The sequence below is a fragment of the Lacerta agilis genome, chromosome 1, assembly GCF_009819535.1.
Source record: "Lacerta agilis isolate rLacAgi1 chromosome 1, rLacAgi1.pri, whole genome shotgun sequence".
Lineage (NCBI taxonomy): Eukaryota > Metazoa > Chordata > Lepidosauria > Squamata > Lacertidae > Lacerta > Lacerta agilis.
The window spans coordinates 121475094-121502782 of NC_046312.1; the positions used below are offsets into that span (position 1 = coordinate 121475094).

At 42.4% G+C, this 27689-nt stretch overlaps 2 protein-coding genes and 1 non-coding gene across 3 annotated transcripts; 1 reads left to right on the forward strand and 2 right to left on the reverse strand.

Annotated features, from left to right (window-relative positions):
* Positions 1-74: 74 nt before the first annotated feature.
* Positions 75-15058, forward strand: COQ10B (coenzyme Q10B). The gene is made up of 5 exons (XM_033169172.1): positions 75-218; positions 4319-4468; positions 5977-6169; positions 6904-7005; positions 13606-15058. Exons 1-5 carry the CDS (start codon positions 142-144, stop codon positions 13771-13773), a joined length of 690 nt encoding a protein of 229 aa, XP_033025063.1. The 5' UTR covers positions 75-141; the 3' UTR covers positions 13774-15058.
* HSPD1 (heat shock protein family D (Hsp60) member 1) lies at positions 14918-27300 on the reverse strand. The gene is made up of 12 exons (XM_033169136.1): positions 27206-27300; positions 25165-25340; positions 22368-22620; positions 21416-21498; positions 21057-21152; positions 20744-20837; positions 19521-19689; positions 18925-19024; positions 17420-17665; positions 16451-16625; positions 15598-15776; positions 14918-15501 (listed from the first exon to the last, which is right to left on the reverse strand). Exons 2-12 carry the CDS (start codon positions 25336-25338, stop codon positions 15358-15360), a joined length of 1713 nt encoding a protein of 570 aa, XP_033025027.1. The 5' UTR covers positions 25339-25340; positions 27206-27300; the 3' UTR covers positions 14918-15357.
* LOC117061824 lies at positions 23494-23627 on the reverse strand. Its single transcript, XR_004428155.1, has one exon. It is a non-coding gene; the product is annotated as a small nucleolar RNA SNORA17 (small nucleolar RNA).
* Positions 27301-27689: the final 389 nt, after the last annotated feature.

Here is a 27689-nt window from a genome sequence, read left to right on the forward strand (position 1 = left end):
GGCCTACGAGCGGGGCGGGGAAAGAGGCGGGGCCAAGGAGTTGACAAGCCGCCGGGAGGGCGGGTGTCTCCGGAGTGGAGGAAGGGTTGGGATGGGGGCCGGGAGGGAGACCTAAGCGGCGGCGGCGGCGGAGGGTCGACTATGGCGCGGAGCGGCCGGGCCGTTGGGAAGGTGCTCGCCGCGCGGCTGGCCTTGACTCCGCGGAGAGCCGCTCTCAGGTATGAAAGGCGGTGTCGTGGAAAACTCCGCCCACCGCTCTCTGAGGTGTGTGTGTGGGGGGGAGGAATAGCTCCCTCAGACCCAGAAAAGGCCGGCGGTGGGTGCGGGGAGCTTCACCCTTCGCAGCCCGGCCTCTCTGGGGAGCTTTTTCAGACAGGCGAGGGAGGTCACCTCACCCTGCCCTTGTTAGGCTTGCTCTGTTTTCCCCCTTTCCCCGCCTCTTCTTCCCTCAGCGTGACAGGCAGAAGTTCAACAGGTGACGTCCGCGCATGCTTTCACGCTCTTCCTGCTGGGTCGTGCTGTGGGGGGGGGGGTGGTGGAAAGAGGCCAAGGCTTGGGTACCTGGAGAACTTGGTTCGCCCCCACCAACCCTCCCTCCTCCTCCTCCTCCTCCTGGATCCCTGTAACTTGGTTCTCTGCCATGGAAGAGAAAGCTCAGGACAAAGCTGGCAACAAGAAAACAAAACGAAACAAAAAGCCCAGGGAAGCGAGATGAGTTGTAGGAAGTCGCCTTTAATTTGCCCAACAAAATGAAGGGAGCAAAGTGGAAATATTTCACTTAAAATAGCCCCCCCCCCCACCTGTTAAACATCTATATATTATATGTTGTAACTACTCATATTAAGGGGCAGGGGGATGTAATAGTGAAATACTTTCACTATGAGAATCTCCTGTCTACCCGCCTGGAGTTCATTAACATTAGTAGACTATTCTCAGTTGCGCTTTTCCTGTTACGCTTGTCTGGAGTGTTTCGGTGGCACCTTGTTTGCAAAACGTTGCTGACTACAAAAAAAAGTGCAAGAAAAGGATATGTTGTCCTATGGCTTTTATTTACAGTGCAGTCCTATGGAAGTAAGTCCCATTGAGCTTGAGAAGACTTACTCCAGGGTAAACATATACAGGATTGCAGCCTTCCATCATTAATGTTTTTCTTCGACTTCCCCATTAGTATCCAAAGCCACTAACCTAAAACGTTGTGTAAAGAAACAATACAATGCATGCACTGTAAACTGAGCCCTTTTGCATTCCAGAGGTGAAAGGACAGTCTTTTCCTCCTGCAAAGACCCTTTGCTCTTTGGTACCTGTTGTCTGAGCTTGGATGGTGAACATCAGAGATTGTGCATCGTCTTAGCACATTTCTACTCACTTTCACCCGCCTTTATTCCTTTCCAACTCCCAGACTTCACTAAGAACCTAATGCCTTTGCACTACTATGAGCTGTCATGTGCTGCATGATTGTACAGCCCTTGGCCCTTCCCACCCTTTGGATGTTACAAATCCCTGGGGTTTTTGGCAAGGGTAAAATGTAACTACTGTACTGATAGCAGAGACCACCTCATACACTGCCCCTGCTTCCAGGCCCCAAATACAGATATTAAACTTGGAAAATAGATTCTTGATGTCTTTATAATAGAACCAGTGATGTGGGTTGGTTTTGGGGGGGTGTTTTTTGTTTTTGTTTTTTTGAGAATTGTATTCTGCAAATTAGAGTAACCTTTCCTATGAAAATTTTCTCATACAAAGCACCCTATGCAAATTAGGGTAAAGTTGCATTGGGTTATATGCATCAGAAAATGTTCTGATGCCCTTGAGTGATCTAATTTAGCATGTTTGTTGTACTTAGTAAAGAAAGTTAAAAACCCTGCAGCTACTAAAATTGCTTAATAATTACTTGTAACTAGCATCCATTTATTGTTGCTAACAAAATAATGAAATATTCCCTGCCCACTGGAAAATTTCCTACCCTGCATCACTAGCCAGAACCACCACGCCCAATTAATCATTGCATCTGTCAATTAATATCTGTAAATTAATTGTTGTATCTTCTAACTTGGTGTTGTTCAACCTTGGGGTCCCCAGGTGTTGTTGGACTACAACTCCCAGCATTCCTGACTGGGCATGTTGAGATTTGGAGTCTAGTAACATCTGGTGATACTGACAATCTCTCTAGCCGCAAGGTTTTTATTCTATGGTTTGCTGATTAAGTGGAAAATACTTTGAATGAATGTGCCTGTTGCTACAGTAAACACAGGGGCAAAACTAAGCTTTATTTCACCTGGGTTAAAGACCCAGTTAGGCACCCCTCACACGTGCATTTGCATACACACACACACACACACACACACGAGGTTGGGAGTCCTCTGGAGGCTTCACCCAGGGCAACCCCCCCCCCCCCGCTATACCCCCTGTACTTACGGCATTGGTTAACATACATATTTAAGAAGTTTACATCAGTTGCCTTTCAAAAAATGTTACCGGTATATAATTACAACAGTCTGTACAGTGGTGCTTTCTAAATTGCTTTTTTGAGGTATTAAAGCCTTTGCATTTGAACTTTACTCTTCACTTTGTCTTGAATAGCTGGTGTGTGAAAATCTAGAGTCACCACATCAGTGTTGCCCACAAAAAGTATGCCTTTGAAATTGGTACAACAGTACGCTAGCTATTGTCTCTAAGGTTCCCCTGCAGTGCTTGTCTCCAATTTCTGTTCATTTTTGGTGCATGCAATACTTGTCTATGTTCAGAGACCCAAGGCAGAAGAATAACAAACGGCACTTTGAAACATTGATAATTTGAGTTCTGTGATTCATAGATTACCTTTTTGATCAAGGAGATTAGCTGGGAAAGTTCAAGTTCATTTTTAACTTCTCATCCTTGTGCCTGTTCAATTCTAATGTTGTAATTTTAATCTAGTTTTATAGCTGAAGCTATACATTTAAGGTTTTGATGAGGACATACTGTGACAAGCTTCACAGCTTTCCCTTGATACATAAAGGATTCCCAGCCAGTAAACTAAATTACACCCCCCCCCCCAACATACACACTTTGAAATCTCAACTCATAACTTTACATATGTGAACATTGATCTTCTGATGAAGGATGGTAAAGAAATTTAATAAATAATAAAATAAAAGGGGTGAGGGATTGCTGGTCTGCAGACCAAGCTTTGTCTGTCAGGCATCCCAGTTGGACCCATATGTCTGTTTTCCCCCCAATCAAATCCACTTACCCCACACCTGACATCATATCAGTAAGTGACATAATGTAAAACCTCTGAGAGCTCAAAGTGATATCTCAATTGTTCTTTATCTGCAGTTCCTTGCTCCAAGAAAATTATGCAAGAAAATTATTTAAGTGACTGCCTTTCAGGGTCTTTCACATATATTACCAGCACTATTACTTTGGGGGTAAGAATTTAGATGTCTAGGGGGGCCTTCATTCATGGAGAAATGTTGATATTTCAAGCGGTGTTGACATTAGTGTGGAATTGCTTTTGCCACCATGGTTAAGTTTTGAAAATCTAGATGCTTTCATTCTAAGCCAGCAACATTTGTACCAGTGCAGATCTGTGGCATGTGTGACCTTCAAGTATAGGGAGAAATTTCCCCTGACCATTACCAGCAAGTTTGTCACAGAAGATATTAGAAGACTCCTATACAAGATTGCTCTTCTCGGTGTGCTAAGAGGGGTGAGAAAACATTTTGGTACAGAGGAGCATGTGATTACTACTTCTAGCTTGCACAACCCCTGTCTGTGCAAGAACAGGAATCACTGTTTTCAAGGATGTGTAGTTCAAGCTCATTTTACTGTTTTTATAGCAGAAAGGGACAAAGTATTAAGAGATGCTATTGCTATAGGGCAGTTCAGACAGATGAGCATAGTGTAACGTGACCTCAGACTGACTTGGAGCCAAGTCTTAAGGGGTGGATGGCCTGTGTATTGTACTGTTGCCAGGTTCTTTCTCATGACTGAGATATATTTAGGTTGTCCTAAAAAGTTAGCCTAATCCTGAACAGCTTGCAAGCTATGATTGTCCTTGTGTTACATTTTGATTTAATGAGCAAGATCCAACTGTGATGTCCTGTTTGTGCAACAGCCTTCTACTTGCCAAATGGGGTTTGCCCTTCCTCTTCTCCCTGTAAACCATCAGCTCCAGAAATCCTGGAGAACCCTCTGGAGCAGATTGGAGGGCTTCAGGGAAAGGAGATGGGGCAGCACTCTGGCTTGACGCTGGATCTTGCACATTATTATTTAGATAAATTATAAATTATTTTGTTAAGCATGGGCCAATTCTAATAAAAAATTTAAATCATTGCAGGCATTTGACTTCTTGGGAAATTTTGTTGAGCAAGGCCCCTCTGCTTCAAGTACCTGGAACGCACTGTGTTTTTTCAAGAAGAACTTTCTTCAACATTACTTCACCATTTGGGAACAAAAGGAAAGAATATTCAGAAAGAAGAATTATAGGGTTCGTATACAAATAAGTAGAATTACAATTGTATATGAATGCATTGTGTTGATTTACATGACCAAATATTGATCAGTGTCTCGACTTCTATTGGTTTTGCCCAAGATGTGTTTACTTTAAATTGATTCAAGTCTTATGTACTTGTGAATTACTTCATTTTCAGTCTTTGAAGAATTTACGTTTCACAGATATACACATTATGAGGCAAACATGCGACTCCCATCTCTCTCTGCTGCATAATTTTTTAATATGGGGATGTGGCAGTTGCAGGGCACAACTAGCAAGCAGACTATATTATCCCTTCACTGAGATCATGTTGTTGTCTAATTTAGAAGCAAATATATTGTACAGTGCAGTTTAGAAAGAACATGGTGTGCTTAAATTAGGTGCACTGTATAGTGTAATATTGTCACACTAGTACACATGTGAACATTTCTTTACTAGTTTGGAAGGCAAGGGTATTTAATAAATGTGATGAAGCTATTATGTTTTGCACCCATGCTGGGGGTTTTCTGGCTCGTCATCCCCTTGTATTCATGGAAACCTGCTCTTCAAAATGGGGGTTTTCAGGAACAGCACAGAATACAGGTTTGGAGAAGATAATTGTCCAACTGGAAGTTGTTTTCTCCGTGTGCAAAGTATCTTTTGGATCCAAACCACAGAATGGCTCTTTGCCTAAAGTTATGAAAACTGTTACACTGTTTAGAAACTGTTAAGCAGTCTCCACGTTTATAGTGAAAGGATTCCCATACATAAGTAGGTTATCGTAGTTAAGTTGCTGAAGCGTGTATTTCTGTGTTAATAATTTGCAGAGCTGTACTGGCAATATTAATTTTGGTAGAAATTGCTATGCTGTTACACTGTGGCTTGAAGTGTAAAAATAAATCCCTTGAGTCGAATAACACCATAGAGTGAAGGAGACTCTTACGGACATTTACATGGAAATAATTACGGTAAGCTTCACTGAATACAGTGGAGCTTCTTCTGAGTACATTCATAGGATTGTGCTGTAAAACAGGTTTGAGCCTGATTTAATTCCTGTTGAAATGAATGGGAATGTGAAAATACCAAACACTTAAGGTAACTGTGGTCCATTGAATGCTCAGAAATTTCTCTAAGTAGGGTAGGAAAAGCCTTAGTGTTTTGCCCTTATTGTAAAATAAATTTCAGTTGGGTCAAGAAAACTGGAGTAGTTTTTTGTTTTGTTTTTTAAAAAGTGTGTTTACCAAAACTATATATAAATGTTAAAAGGCTACAGGAGCTAGGGGGACCCCAGAAGAAAAAATGTTACCTGCCCTTCCTACAAGGTTCTCAGGTTGGCACATATATTTCTTCATCCTCCATTCATTTTTATCTTCCCAGCTGCCCTGTGAGGTAGGCTAATGTGTGTGCGTAAGAGACACATTTTATGACTGAAGAGCTCAAGCATAGGAAAGCATGAAAATGATGCATGGCTTGGTCATTTGAATACTGCTTGTAATACTAAGTTCCATTTTTCTTATTGTCAGGTATTCTATGCAAGAAATGTATGAAGTGGTAGCAGTTGTAAGCGAATACAAGAACTTTGTGCCATGGTGCAAAAAGTCAGATGTGTTATCCAAGCGCTCAGGATATTGCAAGGCACACTTAGAAATTGGATTTCCTCCTGTGTTAGAGAAATACACTTCGGTTTGTACACTAGTGAGACCTCATATGGTTAAGGTAATGATTTTTTTAAAGCCTCTCGTATTGTATAATTGCTTGCAGCTTTCCTGCCATTCTATTATATGGAGACAGGTGTGCTTGTTCAATACAGAATGCACATACTCCAGAAATTGCTACCTACCTATCCAGTTTTTGTTTTAAGTTATGGGTTCTCTATACAGAACAGAAGTGCAATAAATAATGCACTTATTTTTCGTTATTTTGCATTAATCCATTATTTTGTTTTTATATCCACTGAAAAGAAACCTGAAGCTAATATGCTGAACGTACATTGCCAGTTTTCTCTATTATAAGACATACTTTTAGAGATTCTTCCAAAACTTGCAGCAGCTCCCTTCAGTTTCATTGGGTTGGATCCTATTTGTCTTTTCCATGAAGAGGACTTGAATCCAACAGAGGCTTCTTTTCCTTACTTGTTTTTCAGCGCAGGTGGCATTGTTAAGAACTTTTAAAGTGGAGATGCTAGAGTTTGAACCTGGGACTCCCACTGAGCCATGGTCTCTACCCATACCCTTGGGACTTTTATCCCCCCCCCCCCCCGCTTCTCCAGGCTTAAAAATGAAGCACTCGTTCTAACATTATTAAATAACAAATGAGAAATTATATAACTTATGGATTTTATTCTGGTCTTGTAGTTCTAGTTTATGTGGAAGCCAAAATAAGTTGAACATCTAGGTCTGAGGGTTTTGAATCCAATGCAAAAGTGTTGAAACGGTTAACCTTTTTCCTAGGCATCATGCACAGATGGAAAACTATTTAATCATCTGGAAACAGTGTGGCGCTTCAGTCCAGGAATCCCTGGCTATCCAAGAACGTGTACCTTGGATTTTTCAGTAAGTATGAAAATAAACCTTCCAAACTCTTCAGACTACTGAAATATACCTTTAAAGCCATAACAAGCTGTGCTTGCATGTCACACTAAACTATAGTTTAAGGCAGGGGCAGCCAGCATGGTGCACAGTAGATGTTGTTGGACTACAACTCCCATTAACCCAGCCATCCTTGCTGATGGTGAGAGATGAAGTATTCGGACAACAGCTGCCGGGCACCATGTTGACTACCCCTGGTTTAGTAAGGTGTGAAAGAGTGGGAATGAGCTGCAGTGAACCTCAGATTTGTGCACTTCCTTCCTCTCCCTGCTGCATGGTTGGGAGGGGTTTGGAAGCTTTTGCTTAACTGCCGTTTGTTATGTCACTCAAATCAACAAACTGGTTAACACTGACTGTGATTTGACATTAGCTTGTTCAGAACTAACCATGGTTGTTGAAGCTTGTTTTGTTTAAACTAACCATAGTTAGGATCTGACCTGGAACTATAGTTAAATGATATGGTAAGCCAGGGATATTGCTATGTAGTTAAAAAGACTGGGGCCCAAGCCCATGACACAAATTTGCTTGATAATTTGCGTGATAATTTCTGTGTAAAGAAACAAATTTACACGGCATACATAATTCCAGCCAGGTGATTTTTGTCAACCCTGTTTAAGTAAAAAGAATACTCTGAACATGTGCAGTTTTACATTTTAAACTCACTTAAATCATAGCACCATCTTGATTACTCAGGAATACACACTTTGTTTGGAAAACATATAATATAGTGGCACCTTGGTTCTCAAACTTAATCCGTTCTGAAAGTCCGTTCCAAAACCAAAGCGTTTCAAAACCAAGGCGTGCTTTCCCATAGAAAGTAATGCAAAATGGATTAATCAGTTCCAGACTTTTAAAAACAACCCCTAAAACAGCAATTTTATTATCTAACGAGACCATTGATCCATAAAATGAAAGCAATAATCAATGTACTGCACTATAAAATAAAGATGACAATATTGTAGATGATAAAAATTAATTGTTTTCCTTACCTTCACTGATGGTAGTCATTGTTTGGATGAGGGGCTTTGATTGTGTGACTGCAGAAATAGATAAATCAACCAGTAGCTGAACTGGTTTCCACACAGTCACAAAAATAAATTAACCAAAAAAGCCATAAAAATGCAAAATAAATAGCAAAAACAAAAGCGCCAAACTTAATCCGTTCTGGAAGTCTGTTTGACTTCCAAAATGTTTGAAAACTAAGGCACAGCTTCTGATTGGTTCATGCACCCCAGAAACAATAGCCGACAGCTGCATCGGACGTTCGGCTTCTGAAAAACCTTCGAAAACCGCAACACTTACTTCCGGGTTTTCGGCGTTTGAGTACCAATGTGTTTGAGAACCAATGTACCACTGTATATATATTTTTAAAAGAAAAGTAGCAATATGTACATGCCTAGTCAGCTGCCTCCCGACGACAGAGTGCTTTAAAAAATAAGAGGATGATGCAGTGACCACTGTCACGGGGCATGTTTGCCGCTACCCCCATTTTCTGCTGTTCTATGGGTGTTCATTTTGCAGAGGCTGGACCTCTTAAGTGCAGCTCTAGTTGTACCACTTCTGTTCCTGCGTGCTGCAGCATGTCCCCAGTTGCCCTGTAAGCCAAAAAGATTTTTCTATGAAGTTGGAATGGGGAAGCGATTTGAGGCCCAGTACAAAAGCATAGCTGTCAACGTTTCCCTCGCAAGAAAAGGGAAAAGTTGACAGCTATGTACAAAAGACCTGGGGTTCTGGCTTTCAAGGTCACCCCTTATTAATAATACCTGTGTGCCACAATGTGGTTAATCAAAAGGAGAAGTGAAAGCTTCCAAAATCCATGGGAGGAGGGGAGCACAAGCCTGATACTTGTAAACTGCAGTTTAGTACAATGTGCAAATGCCATCAGTGTGTTGCTCCCAACTGTGTTTAATTAAAGAAACAAATACGACCTGAATTCTAAACATGCCTTTTAAACGTGTATATATCAACATAAATTATTATAAACTTTAAAGTTTTCTTTCTGCTAGGGGAGGCATGTGTAATAACTTCACTTCTAACATGTTTATCTTCATATTATGAAAGAATGCTGATTTCTAAATAGCTTTGAATACACTTGGGGTACTGGAAAACTCTTAATCATGCTTTCCTTTACGAAGCAATTCAACACCATTGTTTGTGTTGTTTCTAGCTTATCATTCAAACTTAGTTTGTTTTTCAGTTATTTTTTTTCATAAGAAAGATGGATTCTCATTTGTTACTACTAATTTGTAGTTTCAACATTGGGAAGGAACCAAAGTGCTGTTTCGGGCACACAAAGAACTTGGGGCAGATCTTGCAAGTTTTTCCTCTTTCAACAGATCTTCATGCCTCCTTCCACTATGTTTCTGAATGTCTCCTTAGTTTCCAAATGGTATGTCTAGTAGTGAGGGGAAGAGGGTTGACTGCTGCTTGACAAGTATAAGTCTGTAAGCCCCTTGGACTTGTAGAACCAACCCTGCCCATATATTGTTCACTCTAAGGAAAAGAGCAAGAAAGTATGTGTCAGATAGCATTGACGAAAATTAGTCCCAAAAAGCTACTCCTATGGTTCATGGTTGTAGGGTTTTCTTATGGCTCAGAGGGAGCCTTGAGGCTCTCACAGAGGGTGGGATCCAGCATCACACCAGAGGGCATGATGGGATTGCCCTCCCTGCCTTTCTCCTGCAGTCCCACCCCAACTCAATTTTCTCCAGTAGATCCTACAACCTTCAGGAGCAGATTTGGGGTGGGGTAGGTGCAAGGGGTTTCAGAGGGGGAGAATGTTCATTCTTTTTGTGCAAGTGGAAATCGGTTCAATCCATCCTTTTATGTCTGTATGCTCCCTTTCCGAAATTAAAACCATGCTCAAGGCAGCTTGCAACATATAAAAAAATTACATGATTACAGACATAACAAAAGTAAAAGGTAAAGGGACCCCTGACCATTAGGTCCAGTCATGGACGACTCTGGGGTTGCAGTGCTCATCTCACTCTATAGGCCGAGGGAGCTGGCGTTTGTCCGCAGACAGCTTCCGGGTCATGTGGCCAGCATGACTAAGCTGCTTCTGGCGAACCAAAGCAGCACACGGAAACACCGTTTACCTTCCCTCCGGAGTGGTACCTATTTATCTACTTGCACTTTGACATGCTTTTGAACTGCTAGGTTGGCAGGAACAGGGACCGAGCAACGGAAGCTCACCCCATCGAAGGGATTCAAACCGCCAATCTTCTGATTGGAAAGCCCTAGGCTCTGTGGTTTAACCCACAAAAGTAGTCATAAACAATAAATAAAACATCAAGAAGTACACAACCAAATTGAACCGTTTCCTCATAAATCATAAGATCTAAAATGTACAAAAATTTAGCATCAATAAGAGCAACAACCCCCAACCTAAACAAAATTCCTAAACAATACCTGTCAGGGAACCGTCAGAGCCCAGCGGGGTGGTGGAAGGGCTCTGCGAGGCTGAAGGTTCCCAACACCACTGGAGCAGCACTTCCAGGATCTGAGAGTGACTAAGACCGTCATGGAGTTTTGAGCTCTGCAATGTATATAGTTCTACAATAAATCCTGTAAATAAGAGGATCCGGAGTCAGGACTCTTTACTCGTGAGAAGCCACTACAGAAACCCTACAATACCCCAGCCCAAGAGTCTGTTTAGCAGCTGCAGCTCTTTTAGCTGGAGTCAGTCAGGGCTCGCCGTCCCACGTCAGGTGGAAAAAGGCCTGCAAGGCAGGGAGCAGGCCTTCTAGGACTCACAGCCAAGGGAATACCAAGGTTGGCTGTCAGAAATGACAGGCTTTTCCTCATATTCTGTTGTTGCTGCCTTGAATGTTGTTGTTATTACCCCACCCATCTGGCTGGGCTGCAATGCAATTGTCCAGACTGGTCACATTGGTACCTAACCTAGTAGAACTATTGTAAATTTTATATCACAGGCCTCATAATAAATAAACCTAGGTAGTATATTTTTCATGGATTTCTTCCTGAAGTCTATAAACTTATTAATAAACCATTGCAGCTTTAAATGAACAATATAGTCTGTCTAAAAGTTCTGCTAACACCTGCCATTAACTCCCTAGCTTCCTTTTTTTGTTCCTCTTTTTAAAAAGGAGCACAGCTTGCATGATGAGATCATTTCTGTAACTTGAGAATTTGTTTAATTTCCTTTTAGCTACATTGTTTTGAGAATTGCCATGCAAGTTCAAACTAGTGAAAATCAAACTGTTGCAAACAGTTCATTTATCCAGGGGCTGTTTTTGAGTTCTTGCACATTTTAAATCTAGTCATCCAGTGCAACCCCCTGGAATGCAGGAATCTTTGGCCCAATGTGGGGCTGGAATCCACAACCCTGAGATTAAGAGTCTCATGCTCTAATGACTGAGCTATCCCTTCACTTTGGGTATTCTGACTTTTTTGTCAGAGTTTAAGAAGAATTAATGTGCGTTCCTATGCACGCTCAGTCACACTCTTTCCAATTCTGGTGCTTCTGAAAGTCTAACTGCTGTTTGCAACATTTAAAACAGCAGCAACAGTCTTATTTTTACAAACAATCTTCAAACCTTGCCAGGAAAGGAAGTGAAGCATGTGGCTATTCTATAGCACTTCCCGATCCTTCATACTTGCTGCAAATTAGTTGAACCTTCTTAATAAACTGGATGGACTGTGTATTTCTTGTGTTCAGTTAGCAGCACTTGCACAGACTGCTCTTGGCTCAGATAAATTTAGGATGAAATCGAATGTTACAACTTTCCTTCTTGTCTGCCTGTAACATTAATGTGAAGATTGAGAGTGGTTGTAGCTGCAAATAGGTGATCAGAAGCAGGGTCCTCAATTCAAATCCTGCCCTGCTGATAGTCCCCACCCCACCCCCACCCCCACAAGTGTTTGTTCCAGCTGGGCTCTGCAACTGGAGCTAGGCTAAGGAAAACTTCAGTGAAGAATCAGCATGTGAAGGTTTTTTAAAACTCTTTATCAGTGCCCTTCACCCGCTCCACCCAATTATCTCAGCTCACAAACTTGTGCTTGCTGTGATAACTCTAGTTCTGCTTTCACATATGTACATGATTACATAGAATTGCAGATTTGGCTGCAAACCTTTTGAGTGGTTCTACCAGAATAAATCCCAAACAGTTTTTTAGACATTGCAACCATAGTCTAGCATGAAGTGAAATGTTCAATGCTTCTAGTCGTTATATTCCTTGCTCTGCTGAATTTCCACAGCAACCCACCACAACCAGCAGAATAAGGGAGGCCAAAAGCTTTCAAAACCCCCCCCCCCTTTTTGGGATTCCACTTTTTAAATATTTTATTTGCTATGGTTAAGGATTATGCCAGAATAGTTAACTAAACCTCTTGAAAGCTTACAATTAATCTGTTTGTTTTCAAATTGATTTTGTCATGACTGACTGACTCAAGAGGCAGTAGGTAACAGCAGACTATGTTGAAGACAGAGAAGACTGCATCTGCAGGGGAATGGGATCAATCTTGCCCATTCCACCTAATTGCTCACATGGTGGATAGCCTTTTGGAATAGGCCTCCCTCCTTACAGAGATCTGATCTTCATTGTCACTAATTGTAAATAGTAGTAATCTAATGGATCTGGCCAGACCCATGGGGCTATGTAGAGCCCAATTTCAGATCTCCACGATCCCTTTTCCAACCCGTTACATCTGCACAGGTTTGTGAGGTGCATACCTTGTACTCCGAGCAGCTTACAAACAGCTTGCTTTTATTTAACCCACAAAACCAAGAGGGAAAGATGCAATTCAAAGCATCCCACCCACTTCTAAAAGGCCAGCTATCTAGAGGCCTGGTTATACTTTGCCTGGTGCCTAAAGACCCCCTGGACCTCTCACTTCTTTAAGTCATGCCCTTAATAGGCATACATTCTCAGTAACTTCATGCATATCCTTAATGTGTAGTTTTGGTTACAACCATGTGTTTAACATGACAGTGGCAGTAGTGGTATTAGTTTTGTTTCATTTTTTTAAAGTGAACGGTTTAATTCCTGTTATCAGCAGAAAGGTGGTGCGCAGTTTTCTTTCATGTCAGATCTTAAAATTTCAGCCTATATAAATTATTTTATTGGCGAAATTCAGCTCTAAGTGGTGATGCTTAAGCAAGTGAAACACCATCCACAAAAAGGTATTAGGAGACCTGAGGGAAACTCAAAAGACTGCCCAACTACAGAAAATCAAACAAAAAGAGAAACTTACTCCACACTGAAGTGTTTTGTGTTAACATTGGTATGTGGCTGTTAGCACCTGAATTCAATATGCACAGAAAAGGTTATGCACAAATATAAGTGGAAGGCAAAATGCAAAGAGCTATAGCTAAAACCTTTTCTGTACAAGGGGGTTTCATTAGCTGCAAGTTGAGGGAGCCTATCATGAGAAGATGTGGCCAAGAGGAAAATACCCAGAGGAACTTACTATGGTTCCATAATTGCCTTGAATATATCCACAAAGTTCTTTGGTCCTTTGCTGAAATTGATGCAGAAAAGAATGGGCCTAGCCATCCTTTTGTGAGTGACTGATACAACTTACCTTTCTTTGCCTTAACAGATTTCTTTTGAGTTTCGTTCCCTTCTACATTCTCAGCTTGCCACACTGTTCTTCGATGAAGTTGTTAAGCAGATGGTTGCAGCATTTGAAAGAAGAGCGTCCAAGTTGTACGGTCCAGAAACAATCATACCTCGAGAGCTAATGCTGCACGAAGTGCATCACACATAAAAGGGGGGAAGTAGTCAAACTACTTGGACATCGTGTTTTTACATGAAGTGTTCTCTCATGTGGGCTTCCAGTTACATGGGATTTTGAAAATTATGTATAATACTACTGTACAACACAGGCCTGTAAGATGCAGATGTATATAATATAAAGCTTCAATCAAGTGCAATTATAAGGTGCTGATAAAGAGTGGCAGCTATAAACTACACCAAAATTGCCTTCTTCCTCTTGCCAGTTTTTATGAAACTCAGCACTACGTCTACTGCCTAATGTTTTGCAGTGTTTCTAATATTTACTATTGGAATCAAGTTTTAAGTTATTAGTCTTTCAAATGCATATTTAAGTTATTTTTGCTATTCAGGAAAAGCTTTAAATTAGCACATATAATTCTGAGAAAAAAATTCTCAGTATGTGTAACTATACTTAGTATGGAATGTTTAGTGTGTAAGTGGAATGAATCCTATATAAAGGGCTCTTTTAATCAATAAACATGTATAACATTGCCATGTGCTTTCACAAGATTCTAATAGGTAAATCTGTTGGGAGTCATGAATTCAAACTTTAAAGTGACTTGAGATTCACAGACCTATTTGTATATTACAGTACAACTTTGCTAGGATAAAACATACTATTCCCTTTGTCTAGACTAGAGCAAGTTTTTTGGGAAATCCTCTCTACAGCTAGCACTGAATTTTGCCATTTTCCAAAGCTGTGTAACTGGCTGTGCAGCTCAATGTATCCTTTTCAACAGATTCCTAAAACTGTTTCCTTTAACTAGGAAGAGTCTTTAAAATTTAGGCAACACAATCAAGACAAGCTGTGGCATTTTATCTTGAGTGATGCTAAATACACTGGGTTGCACAAATTTAAAGTAATAAAGCAAAGAATGTAGCTGCCTAAACTTTAATAGCTCTTGAGCAAGAAGAAGTACAACCTTGGGCCCTCCAAATTTGAGCAAAACCAGCAAAAATTCATACAGCTGATGGCAAAGGAACTATTTAGGCTGACCTCTCTCCCATTCCTAGAAAAAAAAGGTTTAAGAACGATTGGCATCTGGCTCTGTACTCCAAGAAATGTTTTCAGGCTCACATACCCGATACAAAACAGGATTGAGTTGCGAATAAGTGAATACATTTCATACTTTTTTGAGCAATCTTTTATTACATAAAGTTGTCACATAATTGTATATTTGTCTACTTTGTACACAATTTTTATTCAGTCTTGCACACAATGGCTTCTGCATGTCCTAGTGATAGCAAGCACCAATAAAAGTCTGATTTTAACAGAACTGCAAGTGCTTGAACTGTTTAGAGCACAGCATTAGTACACGGATCTTCCACCCAGTATCAGGAATGTACAAATGTCTTTATTCAAAGTACAAAATAAATTATCTGTAGGCATGGACAATGACTGTAAACGATTATGCATGTCTAAACTGAAATCCAGTAACTAATGTTACAGTGATTCTTCAAACACCGACCCTTCTGCAGTCACTATCCATCCTGTTTCACCCTGGCCTGAAGTTTTACTCAAAACTGTCAAGTCACTCACTGTAGTTCCACGATGGGACATCGCTGTAGCTGAGCATTAGAACATGCCACCTCCCATGCCACCCCCCATGCCTCCCACGGCAGCTTCCTTCTCCTCTTTAGGAATTTCAGTTACTACTGCTTCAGCTGTAGACAGAAGGGAAGCAACACCTGCTGCATCCATCAAGGCTGTCCTTACAACCTAAAAAAAGAAGTTTAAGATTTCAGCGAATCACTTGTACAGCTTGTTATCTATTGTGTTGAAATGATAGGCCTGTTGGGAGATAAGAGAACTTACCTTCGTTGGATCAATGATGCCTTTCTCTACCATGTTTACGAACTCGCCAAGCATGGCATCATAGCCAATATCGGCTCCGCTTTGCATGATTTTCTCAACTATCAGTGATCCTTCAACACCTGCATTCTTGGCAATAGTCATTGCTGGAATTTTCAGTGTTCGCTTGATAATTTCAATACCTTAAAGGAAAAAGGCAAATGATGTTAGCAGAAATTAGTCTTGGCAACATAATAGGTACATTTGAAATCCCATTCCCAGTAAGGGAGCCAACAAAGATTATAGCAACCCTCTCTATCCTGCACATATGCTTGCCAGAAGACTGCAAGAACAAGCAGACCTTTTGTCCCTTTCAAAAATCTTAACACCTCCCACATCAGGGTTGGGGAAACCTTTGGCATGCACCACCTTTTGGACATATGCCAGTGATGGACAGAGCAGTAAATAAAATTGTTATCTAATGGTAGGCCAGTTTCAACACACACACCCCTATTTTCTAGCCAGGCAAGCAAGAGGCATCCTTAAAACTAAAATATTCAGCCCCTGAGCCTGAGGTTCCCAGTCCCTGCTCTAAGGGATGATGACCTTGAGGGCATCCAGATATAGGGACTCCCAACACTCGCCAACCTAGCCAATAGGAGCAATTCAAAGACAGGTTAACCAAAGGAGTTTCCTGCCCACTCAACTGTCTGCACCCCATATAAAAGGCTGATAAATGCTCCAAGGACCCAAGATTTCTATGTAAGGGTCTACTAAGGGAGGGAGAAGGTGCTGGGGAACCTCAAGTTAGCTTATATCAGGATCCAAGACCTTAACTGTTACTTTCATTTCTATAAAGCATGTGTAATGCACCTACCAATTTTCTGATCTTCATTGGCTGGAGTCAAAGTATCTAGTGCTGGAATGCACCGAAGCAACGCACAGCCGCCTCCTAGAACGATGCCTTCCTCTACAGCAGCACGAGTGGCATTGAGGGCATCAGTGACTCTGTCCTTCTTCTCATTCACCTCAACGTCACTTGTTCCTCCAATCTAAGAAAAAATCTTATTTTAGACTGCTGTTCCGAGCTCTAATCTGAAAGTTATTTCACAAAGATAGCAGGGAAAGGTGGATGATCTATGGCCTTCCCTAGGAAATGCTGGGCTACAAAACACTCATTTTGGCCAGGCTAGCTGGGGCTGATGTGGGTCAGACTTCACCATCATCTGGAGGGCCACTGGATTCCTATTCTCACTTTATAGCCTAGACAGAACTACTTGCACCTGCAGGAAAAAAGGCTATCGTTGTGCAGCGATCTACTTTTGGTGAATGTCACTGTGGTGTTCATTTTTTAGTTGGCAGGTATAGGACTTTTTCTTTCATAATATTGTGGGGTGAGCATTTAGTAAATAAAATAGTAATATTGTATTACAAATTAAAACATCTGAAGTATTTTTAAACAACTGTAAACTGCTTAGATACATTTTATGTATGTGTATATTTCTGGTGTTTTCATTATTGTAAATTGCCTTGTGATCCTTGAATGAAGGGCAGTACAGTTGTACCTTGGTTGTCGAACACCCTGGAATTCGGATGTTTTGGCTCCTGAATGCCACAAACCTAGAAGTGATTGTTCCAGTTTGTGAATGTTCTTTTGGAACTCAAAAGTCCGACAGGGCTTCCGTGGCTTCTGATTGGCTGCAGGAGCTTCCTGCAGCCAATCAGAAGCCGCGTTTCGGTTTTCAAACATTTTGGAAGTCAAACAGACTTTAGTAAAATAATTTTATGCAATAAAAAACAAATAGTAGTAGTAAATAAAAAATAATATAAAAAATAATAGATTCACCTTTAGTACAGCTACTCCATCAGAAAGTTTGGCCAGGCGTTCATTCAGTTTCTCCTTCTCGTATTCACTTGTTGTAATCTCCAGTTGTTCAACTATTTCCTGAATGCGCTTTTCAATTTGTACTTTGTCACCTTTCCCTTTAAGTAGCAAACAGTCATCTTTCGTCACAATGACTTCTCCAACTTTACCAAAGTCATGAGGTTGAATGTCTTCTACATTTATGGTCAAGCCTTCTTCCCCAAACACCTGAAACAGATTAATATTGAATACTTAAAAGTCCACGACTTTTTTCAAATTACTGATTAGCTGGTTTCACTCAGACAGCTTTCATTGGGAATGCAATCCTAAACACACTTACTAGAGAAACCCCACTAAATTCAGTGAATGGGCTTATCAACACACTTAATTCTTCACCTAGATTTTCCGTACTTGTAATTGCAAGTGACCTACAGGAAGTAACAGCTTCCTGGACATTTGTAAAAATGGGTTAATTTATTTACTTCTACGTTCATACCCCACCTTTCCTTCAAGGAGCTCAACACTGCATACAAAGCTCTCGCTCTCAGCATTTTATCCCCACAACAGACCTTGAGGTAGGTTAGACTGAGAGGCAGCAAGTGGTTCAAGGTCACCCAGCAAATTCCATGGCTGAATGGGTTTTGGACTCACAACCTGGGTTCAACCACTACAAATGTCTCCATCTGTTACGTTCACATTCTGAATTGATTTCTTAATGCACAGAGCTTACACTGGCAATGTTATCTATTTTCTAAGCAAATCTTTTATGACTGGAAAGCAGGGCTATGTTCAGCACTGAACAACCAATGACGTATGCAATGGTAAACAGGGTACCTGCACAGCACAGCTTAGGCCTGGCTCAACTTATCAGCACATGGTGCTCTCTTTAAACTGGCACACATCTGTAGCTCAGTTGTAGAGCACATGCTTTGTATGCAAAAGGTGCCAGGTTCAACTCTTGACATCTTTAGGCAAAAATGGGGAAGATTCCTGGACCCCAGGAAAACACCTGCCAAACATCTGTTGATTGTACGGAGCTAGATCACAATCTTCAGCTGGCAGGTGAGGACTCTCTACTGCACAGGTGGAGAACCTATGACCCTTCAGACATTGGGACAACAGCTCCCATTAATCTCAGCCAATTGTCAAGGATTACACTGGTTCCCCACCACCACAAGTCACAGCCCAAGCAAAGTTGCAGCAGTCGCAAACCATAATACAAATATGGTTTAAAAAAGGTGGTCTACAAAGTTGGGCTCAAGGTTGGTTGGGGTTCTTAAGAAGAGGAAGACTACTGAGTTAGCTGGCCCAATGGCCTGCCTTTGTGTAAAGTCCCCATGTTCCTATGGCAATCTGGATTAACATCCAACGTCTTTTGTTAGAAAAGTACATATAATCAGTGATGGCCCTGCAAGGAATTGGTAAATGAGTATTCCATGCTAATTATTTAGTGTTAGTACTTAAAATACATATTAACATTTACTTACGGCGCCACCAGTAGCAACTGCCATATCTTTAAGCTGATTTTTTCTATTGTCACCAAAACCGGGTGCTTTCACAGCCACAACCTGTAGGCCAACCTTCAGTCTGAAAAAAAGGAGAGAAAGTCAGCACTCAGAGTTATTAGCTGTTCACGTCTTTATTCTGTAATGGTACAACTGTATTCTGGTAAAATAAGGCTCTCTATAGTTGACATTACTGAAAACTCAACCTAAAATCAATGAAAGTCACCTACTATTCATTGTTTGTTTGTCAGGAATTAAATTTGTTTTCATATTAAAGACTGAAGACTACTGATTAACATCTTCTCCCCCCCCCCCCCCAAAAAAAATAGTTTCAGCCCACTAGATCTTCAATGCTAAGTATTCTTTTATGGAAGTCCTACTTCAATCAATAAGGCTTATTTCCCTTATGATCTGGCCATAAAGTATACAATTTCTTGGACCAGACAATACCTGGAAAAAGAAAATGTTTTATCTAACTATAGAGAGGATTTTTGCCCTTCCCTGCAACAGTTACAACACCCCTTTCTGCAGCAAGATTACTAAAAAAAAATTAAGATAGATACTTGTTCCACACCTACCTGTTTAATACAAGGGTACTGAGGGCCTCTCCATCAACATCTTCAGCAATAATAACTAAAGGCTTGCGGTGATTATTGGCAATTTCAAGAGCTGGTACAATGGACTGAACACTAGAAATCTTCTTTTCACTGATTAACACGTAAGCATCTTGGAATTCACATTTCTGTCCTACAGGTTAAAGTAATGTTATTGAAATAAATTACAAAGTATTCCCTCAAGAGACAGTGACTATGAACATTCCTCAGTTTCTAATCCTATCATAGTCATTATGCAGCCACCTTCTTTGAAACGCTTCAAAACACATGCCCAATTACAGCAGACTTTCAATGGTTTCTAACATACAACTATTCTTTGAACTTGGTGCTGTTGAAATGCTACCCAAGTACATGCAAAAACAGGACTATTGATTCTTGCAAAATTGAATTTTAAGATTAAGATAGTATACTCTGGTGTAATGCTACAGTGTTTGTTTACCTAAAACCAGTAACATATTTCAGTTTAATTCAGGGACAGGCAGAAGGTAGATCAGGATCTATTGGTAGATCTCTCTGAGATCTGCAGCAGATCAAAGAGTTCTGGTTTCCAAATTTTTAACAATGGTGTAACAGTCAAAACAAACCAAGCTTTTTCAATTTCCTTCTAAATTAGGCTGCTTGAAATGAAAGAAGCTTGGGAGAAATATGATTTGTTACTTGTGGGAAAGATTAAAACTGAATTCTATTTTTATGTACAGTATTTTGGCAGCAATCCTTGCCTGTACCCAAATTTGCCTCCTCACTTACAAGTAAGCAAATAAAATGCAAGTATGAGAGTTCCAGCACCCATAATTCGTGAGGCAGCTTCATCAGCAACAGAATGCAAAAGGGCAAACATGTGCTACGTACCTAGAGTATTCCATCAAGAACCCTAAGAGGTTCATTAAGGTTTGGATCGTGAGGTTAAGTTCCTATTCCTGACAAGTGGCATGGGGAGCTCACCTTTCCCTGCATGTTTATCCGGATGTACAAACCACATCACATGCCAGAAAAGGTGCCACAACTTGTGCCACAGATCTAATTCTGTAAATTAGGGAGTGGGTTCTAATATTTGCAGATGCCTCTATTTTGAGGCAAAAAGGAACACATTACTAAGATGTGTTTTTTTAAAAATTGTGTTTAGTCTATTTCAACAGAACCAAGCTGTTAAGGCAAATGAGCAGCGTGAGTCTTGTGCTCTGACTTACCTTTGGCTGTATTAATGAAGTAGGGAGAGATGTAGCCTCTATCAAACTTCATGCCTTCAATAATTTCTAACTCATCATTCAAAGTTTTTCCATCCTGTTTTTAAAAAAAAAAATCATGGAAATTAGCCACACCCTGTGCGCACAACCCATCACAGAACAAGCTAATTCATTTTCTGTTTTAGATCTTTGGCTGCCCCATAATGGTGCACTTTTTCTAAGACGATGAGGCCTTTTCATCAACAACGAGCTAGTATCCTATTTTGGCATACAATAAGTAGACACCTTACTGGAGTTACACACATATACCCCTTACCTTAACTGTGATAACACCTTTCCGTCCAACTTTTTTCATGGCATCAGAGATTATGTTGCCAATTTCCTTGTCGCCATTTGCAGATATTGTAGCAACCTGCCCAGAAAAAAAAGATCTGCATGAACTAGCTACAAATACCACCTTTTTTTAAAAAAAGAAGTTGGGGTACCGAAAGCATAGTCACACAGGCATTACAACGCAAATTTAAGGAATAGTGCCTGAAACAATTTATCACATATACAATATTGTTAAAGGAGTGAAATATTACATTTAGCAAGCCCTCTTAAATGCTGCACCCACACGATATACAAGGAGCAGGGAGAAGAATATGTTTGCTTTACAAAGGAGATAGCATTTACCTGAGCAATTTCTTCTGGAGTTGTGACTGGTTTGGACAGCTTCTTCAATTCTTCAATTACAGCATCTACAGCGAGCATCACCCCTGAGGGAACACAGTAAAAGGTAAAGGTAAAGGACCCCTGACCGTTAAGTCCAGTCGCGAACGACTCTGGGGTTGCGGCACTCATCCTGCTTTACTGGCCGAGGGAGCCAATGTTTGTCCGCAGAGTTTTTCTGGGTCATGTGGCCTTTAGGGTCTTAATTCTCGACACACTTGTCTCATGCTTTTGAAGATGACCACAAAAGCATTTTATGTGCCTCTTTTATTAAAAAAAAAATCTGATAACGGCTCAGGTACCATTACGCTTGGCAAACAACACATAACATAAGTTGTCACCAGAAACAATATACAAAAATTCACTGACCAATGTGCTTTAACAGGGGTCACAATATATTGTTAATAATTTCATTCTATCATTGCTGTTGGATCTCGTGATCCACCATTTACATGCCATGGTGATGAGTGTGGGAATGGAACTCATGACACTGTACTTCCATTCTATGTGCTTTTGTACTTTCTCTCTTTGTTCTCTGCTTTCGGACAGAGGAGATGCGTGTGAAGCTGCTGCTCACACTCCGCCATGTTTGTTGTTTTGATCTGCTCTAAATAAAGAAGCTTTCGCGATGCCAAATACCTACTGACTCGCTTCTTGCTGATACTCTGCTAATGCTAATAGCGTGCCCACAGCTCCACTGGAGGTGGGTCGCTGGACACCTGCGTACGAGGAAGGGATGTATGCATATCTATGACCAGAAAATTAGACACCCCACTTCCCATTTTCTTTTCACGAAAGTAGCACCTTGTTATGTTTCTGCAACATTGGTACATAATTTGAGAACAAATTCCAAGATAAACAAGGAAGACAACTAGAGGAAGTAGCAGGTGTGAGCCAACGTTATCCACATCATTACCTCTCCTGATCTCCACTGGATTTGCTCCTTTACTGATCATTTCGAACCCCTCCCTGGCAATCGAACGTGCCAGCACCGTTGCGGTTGTAGTACCGTCTCCCGCCTCTTCATTGGTATTGTTGGCAACATCCTGAACTAACTTGGCTCCAATGTTTTTGTACTTGTCCTTCAAGTCAATTGACTTGGCTACTGTCACGCCATCTTTCGTCACCTTAGGGCTTCCCCAGCTCTGTTCAATAATTACTGTTCTCCCCTGTAAAAACATGACACACACATACACAAAATGAAACACTGAATTACTAAGGTAATGTCTTCCTGAGGCTGGAAGCCGCAATGCTTTCCAGGAAGGGAGGCATGCACTCTCCCTAATACAATGTACGTGTATACTTGCATCGATTTCAACAGTGCAAGAGACTCCCTTGAAAGATGGTGGACTCTCCTTCCTTGGAGATTGTTAAGCAGAGGTTGGGTGGCCATCTGTCATGGATGCTTCAGCTGAGATTTCTGCATAGCAGGGGTTGGACTAGAGGACCCCCTGGACCCCTTCCAACTCTACAATGTCATGATTATAGAAGATTAGAAGTGCCTGCTGGATCAGGTCAATGGCCCATCTAGCCAAACTTCCTGTCCCCACAGTGGCCAACCAGTTGCCTGTGGAAGGCCCATAAGCACCTGAGCATGAGAGTACTCCCCCTTCCTGTTGTTTGTGGCAACTGGTACCAGTATTTGGAAGCATTATGACCTCCAGCTATGGTAGCAAGGCAGCAGCCATTGGGGGCAGCAGCCATTAATAGCCTTCTTCCCCCATGAATTTGCCCACCCCTCTTTTAAAGCCATCTAAATTGGTGGTCATCACTGCCTCCTGCGGCAGCAAGTTCCAGTAGTTTAACTATGTGCTGTGTGGCTTGCAGTGCTGATGCACAATATGGCTTTGGCTAACATTTACAGGCTTTTCCACCAGCAGATGATCCCTTAGTAAGCACAGAGCTATGCCAAGATGCTTGATATACACATGGAACCAATGCTTACAACTCTGAACTTCAGGTTTTACATACACACAAACACATTTTTTTTCTCTAACAGGACCCTTGTAAAACTTCACTGCATGCTATTTGTTTATGGGACACCTGTCAAGCTACTAATCATTCTGAGTGCTCACGGGTTGCAGAACACTGAGCGTAGACATAGCTTGTTCCTCTCTGCCACCTATTGACACAACCGTAGCACATCAGCCATGGCTGCAACGCCTGTAGGGGCATATTTTGTGATATTTATATAGCAATATATAATATTTATTTATCCATACACATGGTGCATTTGGAACAACCCATGAATGTTGGAGGGGAGCAGCAGCAATATCTTATGTAAGGAAGTGTGGGCACAGATAATGTGAATGTGAAGGAATAGTTCCATTTAAACTGCTGGTATAGATAATACAAAATGTAAATTAGCTGTTCATTACTGTGTGGCTTTTATAACTAAACTCTGTTGTTCTTGTACCTTATTTTAGCTTTTTTCTAAGAATTCGTCTGCAAATCACCTTGTCATATTTACCAGATTAGTAAAAATTAAAAAATGACCAGCTCTGAGGACATCAGAGGAACCGCTTAAAACGGGGGTCCACCAATTCCAATTAGCCTTGGTAACCAGCCAAACTTTCTGCCCACTGCTGGCAATGCCACTCTTTGAGGAACAAGGTCTTGCTTGACTAAGGTATTGTATGGCACAGTTGGGCATAGCTGTCAACTTTTCCCTTTTCTTTAAGGGAAATTCCCTTATTCCGAATAGGATTCCTCACAAGAAAAGGGAAAAGTTGACAGCTATGCAAATGGGTTGTGGGAAACTTTCTAACTTTGCATTTAGCCAAAAAGCTCACCAGTTTTTTCCTGAGCCCCTCTGTTCAGTGCGAGGGCAAGGATAGCGACTGTCGAGAGTACTGTTGGGACTTTTACTCATTTTATGCACATTTTACCAGTGATGAGCACATTTATGGACTGCTTACAAGTGGACAATGGTGTGACTACAAAGGAGCAGAGGATTGTGTTACACAGGTGTAGGAAACTAAAGTAGGGAGCAGGAGAGGCAGGAACAGCATGTGATTGAAGAGCAGTGAGTGTTTGCAATGAAGACGGACAAGAGCTTTGGGACTGTTAATGGTTAACTGAGATACTTTATGTATTACTAAAGATTCACGTTGGTAGCATATTGCAAGGTTCCATCTAGATTACTTAGTGAGACTCCCTACTGCTGCTGATTCCCCTGGCTGGCCTTAGAAGCCCAAAAGAAATTCAGATGAAGGCCACCTTGTACACACACCTCTTGAAGCCCCTTGTCCTGCCTGAAGGTCTAGCCACCATTAATCCTAGCCCCTCTCAAACTAGCTATATATGCAGCTGCCATGTAGACTTGAAACCTTTAGGATTTTAGTTCAAGGAATAACAAAGTGAGAGAATGCAAGAAAGAACATGTCCCAACTACTTCATTCATCTACTTGCCAGGCAACAAATTCTAATTCGTGTATGCCAGTGGCAATAAATGTACAGGAATGCTCTAGCAAACTATTTTAAACAAGACCCAAAGGACAATGTCCAGTCAAAGTGAAGCACTTTTAAGCCCCAATGATTCCATTGGAAGGTTATTTAAGTACATGTTCACTTCTCTCACTGAAAAACCAGACAGACCCCAGAGCTCTTAATTTTGACTGGATCGTACCCCAAGCATGTAGGATATACTTTGGACTTTGCTCATCCCTTCAACACAAGCTTCCACATAATAGCAAATAAAGCCATTTCAGTACCTTTGGTCCCAAGGTGACGGCCACAGCATCAGCGAGAAGGTCGACTCCCTGCAGCATAAGAGCTCTAGCATCTGCTCCAAATTTAACTTCTTTTGCATAGGATCTTGTAAGGTGCGGGGCCAGTGCTCTGGACACTGGCCTTATCTGACGCAGCACTGTTGGTAAACGGAGCATTTCTACAAACGAACCAAATTTTAAAAGAAATCAGTGCCAACACAACCACTGCTTTATCTGGCATGTGCTAGAGAGCACTCCATGCCTGTAGCCATGAGCTCAGTCACTAACATTGCTTGAAGGTACACAAAGTGGCTGAAATCGTCTGAATGCAAACACTGCCTTTTGAAAAATGGCAACTGAATTACAGGGCCATACAGGTCAACAGCCATAAGAATCAGAGTTGGAAGGGACCCCATGGATCATCTAGTCCAGGCAGGCAAATTCGGCCCTCCATATGTTTCGGGACTACAATTCCCATCATCCCTGACCACTGGGTCCTGTTAGCTAGGGATCATGGGAGTTGTAGTCCCAAAGCATCTGGAGGGCCGAGTTTGCCTATGCCTGATCTAGTCCAACCCCCTGCAATGCAGCAATATGTACCCATACGGGTTGCTCATTTGAAGGTCCCTCAGATGGCACAATGACTATTAACCAGATGTGTCAAGTCCACCTAGGGACAGCTGTGGGCAGGATTCCTGCTTGCAGGGGTTGGAATATAAGACCGTCAGGGTTCCTCCCAACTCTAAACTTCAATTAACCCTGCATAGGACACTTAAGGCCCTCCAGATATTGCAGCGTAACAAAAGGAGGGAACCAGGTTTCACAACCCTGGCATACATATTTATGATGAGGGAGAAAACATCGTATAATTTCAGCACTGATTTCATTTCAACAGAGTGCATGTGCATTTTAGCACATATACACATGATCAGAACTACTGAGCGAACACTTGTTTAATGGGGCATATCTAGATAGCTCAGTTGGTTATGAAAACGTGAAGCGTGCAGGTCTGATCCCCATACAGAACAGCTGCATATCCCTGCTTTTTCAGGGCATTAGTCTAAGACGGTGAAAGAAAAAGACGAAAGGTGGGGTGGGGTGGGATGGAATGGGTGGGAAAGAGGCCTCAGGAGGAGAAGGGAGAGAATACAGGGAAGAATAAAGTTCAATGAACAAGCCCAGCGTATCCTTTGCCCCCCACACGTGCTCCTTCCTACCATCAGGTCGGCACACAAGGTCATGCGGGCCCATGCCTCCCCCTGCCGCCAGGATGGCAGCGCTGCAATGCAAGGGGAAGGCTGACTTTGGCCCACCTTTCCCCCTAGGGCGGAGGTGGCGGTGGGAAAGAGAGGGGAGAAGCCCCACCTTTAACGTGGATGAAAAAAACGGGAAAAGGTCTCCTTCAGGAGCAGCTTCACCAGGGAAGTCGCAGAGGGGCGCCAGAGCACGTGCACGTGCCTCAGTCCCAAGCAGCCTCTGCCCGCCTCCCCACGCAAAAAAGGGCCAAGCGATCACGAGAGCCTCGCAGGGTTGTAATTTTTTTGCCGGGAGGGGGGGGGGGAGTTTCAGCCTAAGCGGAAACCGTCAAAGCGGGGATCGGACCTCGGCATGTAAGACTCGCAGGTCCCGCCGCCCCATCTCCCAACACACGTGTGTTGCGGAGCTAACCGCATTCACACGACAGGGGAAGCGGCGAGAATAAAAGCGCTCGGCCTGAAGAAGAGGCTTGGCGCGGCTTCTGCAAAGGCCGCTTCTTCCCCCTGATAAATGGGCTCTTCCTCGCCTCTCTCCCGCTACGTCTCTATAATAAAATCAAGGACTGAGACGCGTCGCCGCCGCCCCCCTCAATAAGGAATTCCCGGATCCCATCTGCCATTCCCCCTACGGGGACTAAACCACCTTGTGCGGCGGGGAGGGGGGTGGTCGGGAGACCATGCGGGGAGGAAAAAAACCGTTTTCATGCACAGGACCCTCCCCGCTCCGATTGGTCAATCTCTTCCTTTCCTCTCTCCCTCGCTTATTCGCCCCCCCCCCCACCGCTTACTCTTTGGCGGGCGCGCGAGAGGGTGAGGCGGCTCTGCGCTGGAAGCGGTTGGCAGGACGAACGCAGCGGGCTCAGCTCGGACCGCACGCGCACAGCCTGGGAAAGCAGCGCGACTCTCCTCCGCCGTCGCCGCCCCGCCTCTTCCTCCTCCCCTCTCCGGAGCCCACGTGAGAGGTTGGCGCGGAAGGGAACCCGGGAACCAGCGTGGCGGCATAACCCTCGAGCCCCGCCCAATCTTCGCCTCGGGGGCAGGAGAAGTCAGGGGTGGGTGAATGGGCGGGGCTCACACTGGAGCGCCTGAGCTCTGCGGTTGGACGGGTTTCAAAAACGTAAAAGGCACCGCCGGCGTATTTGTCTTGCACAGGTTCCCGGGCCCCGCGGTTCCAGAATTTTCTGGAATGCACATGCTCGCGAAACGTCGCTCGGGGCGTTGCGTCACCTCCGCTCCCCTTCGCCCTCGCTCAAGATGGTTGCTATACATAAA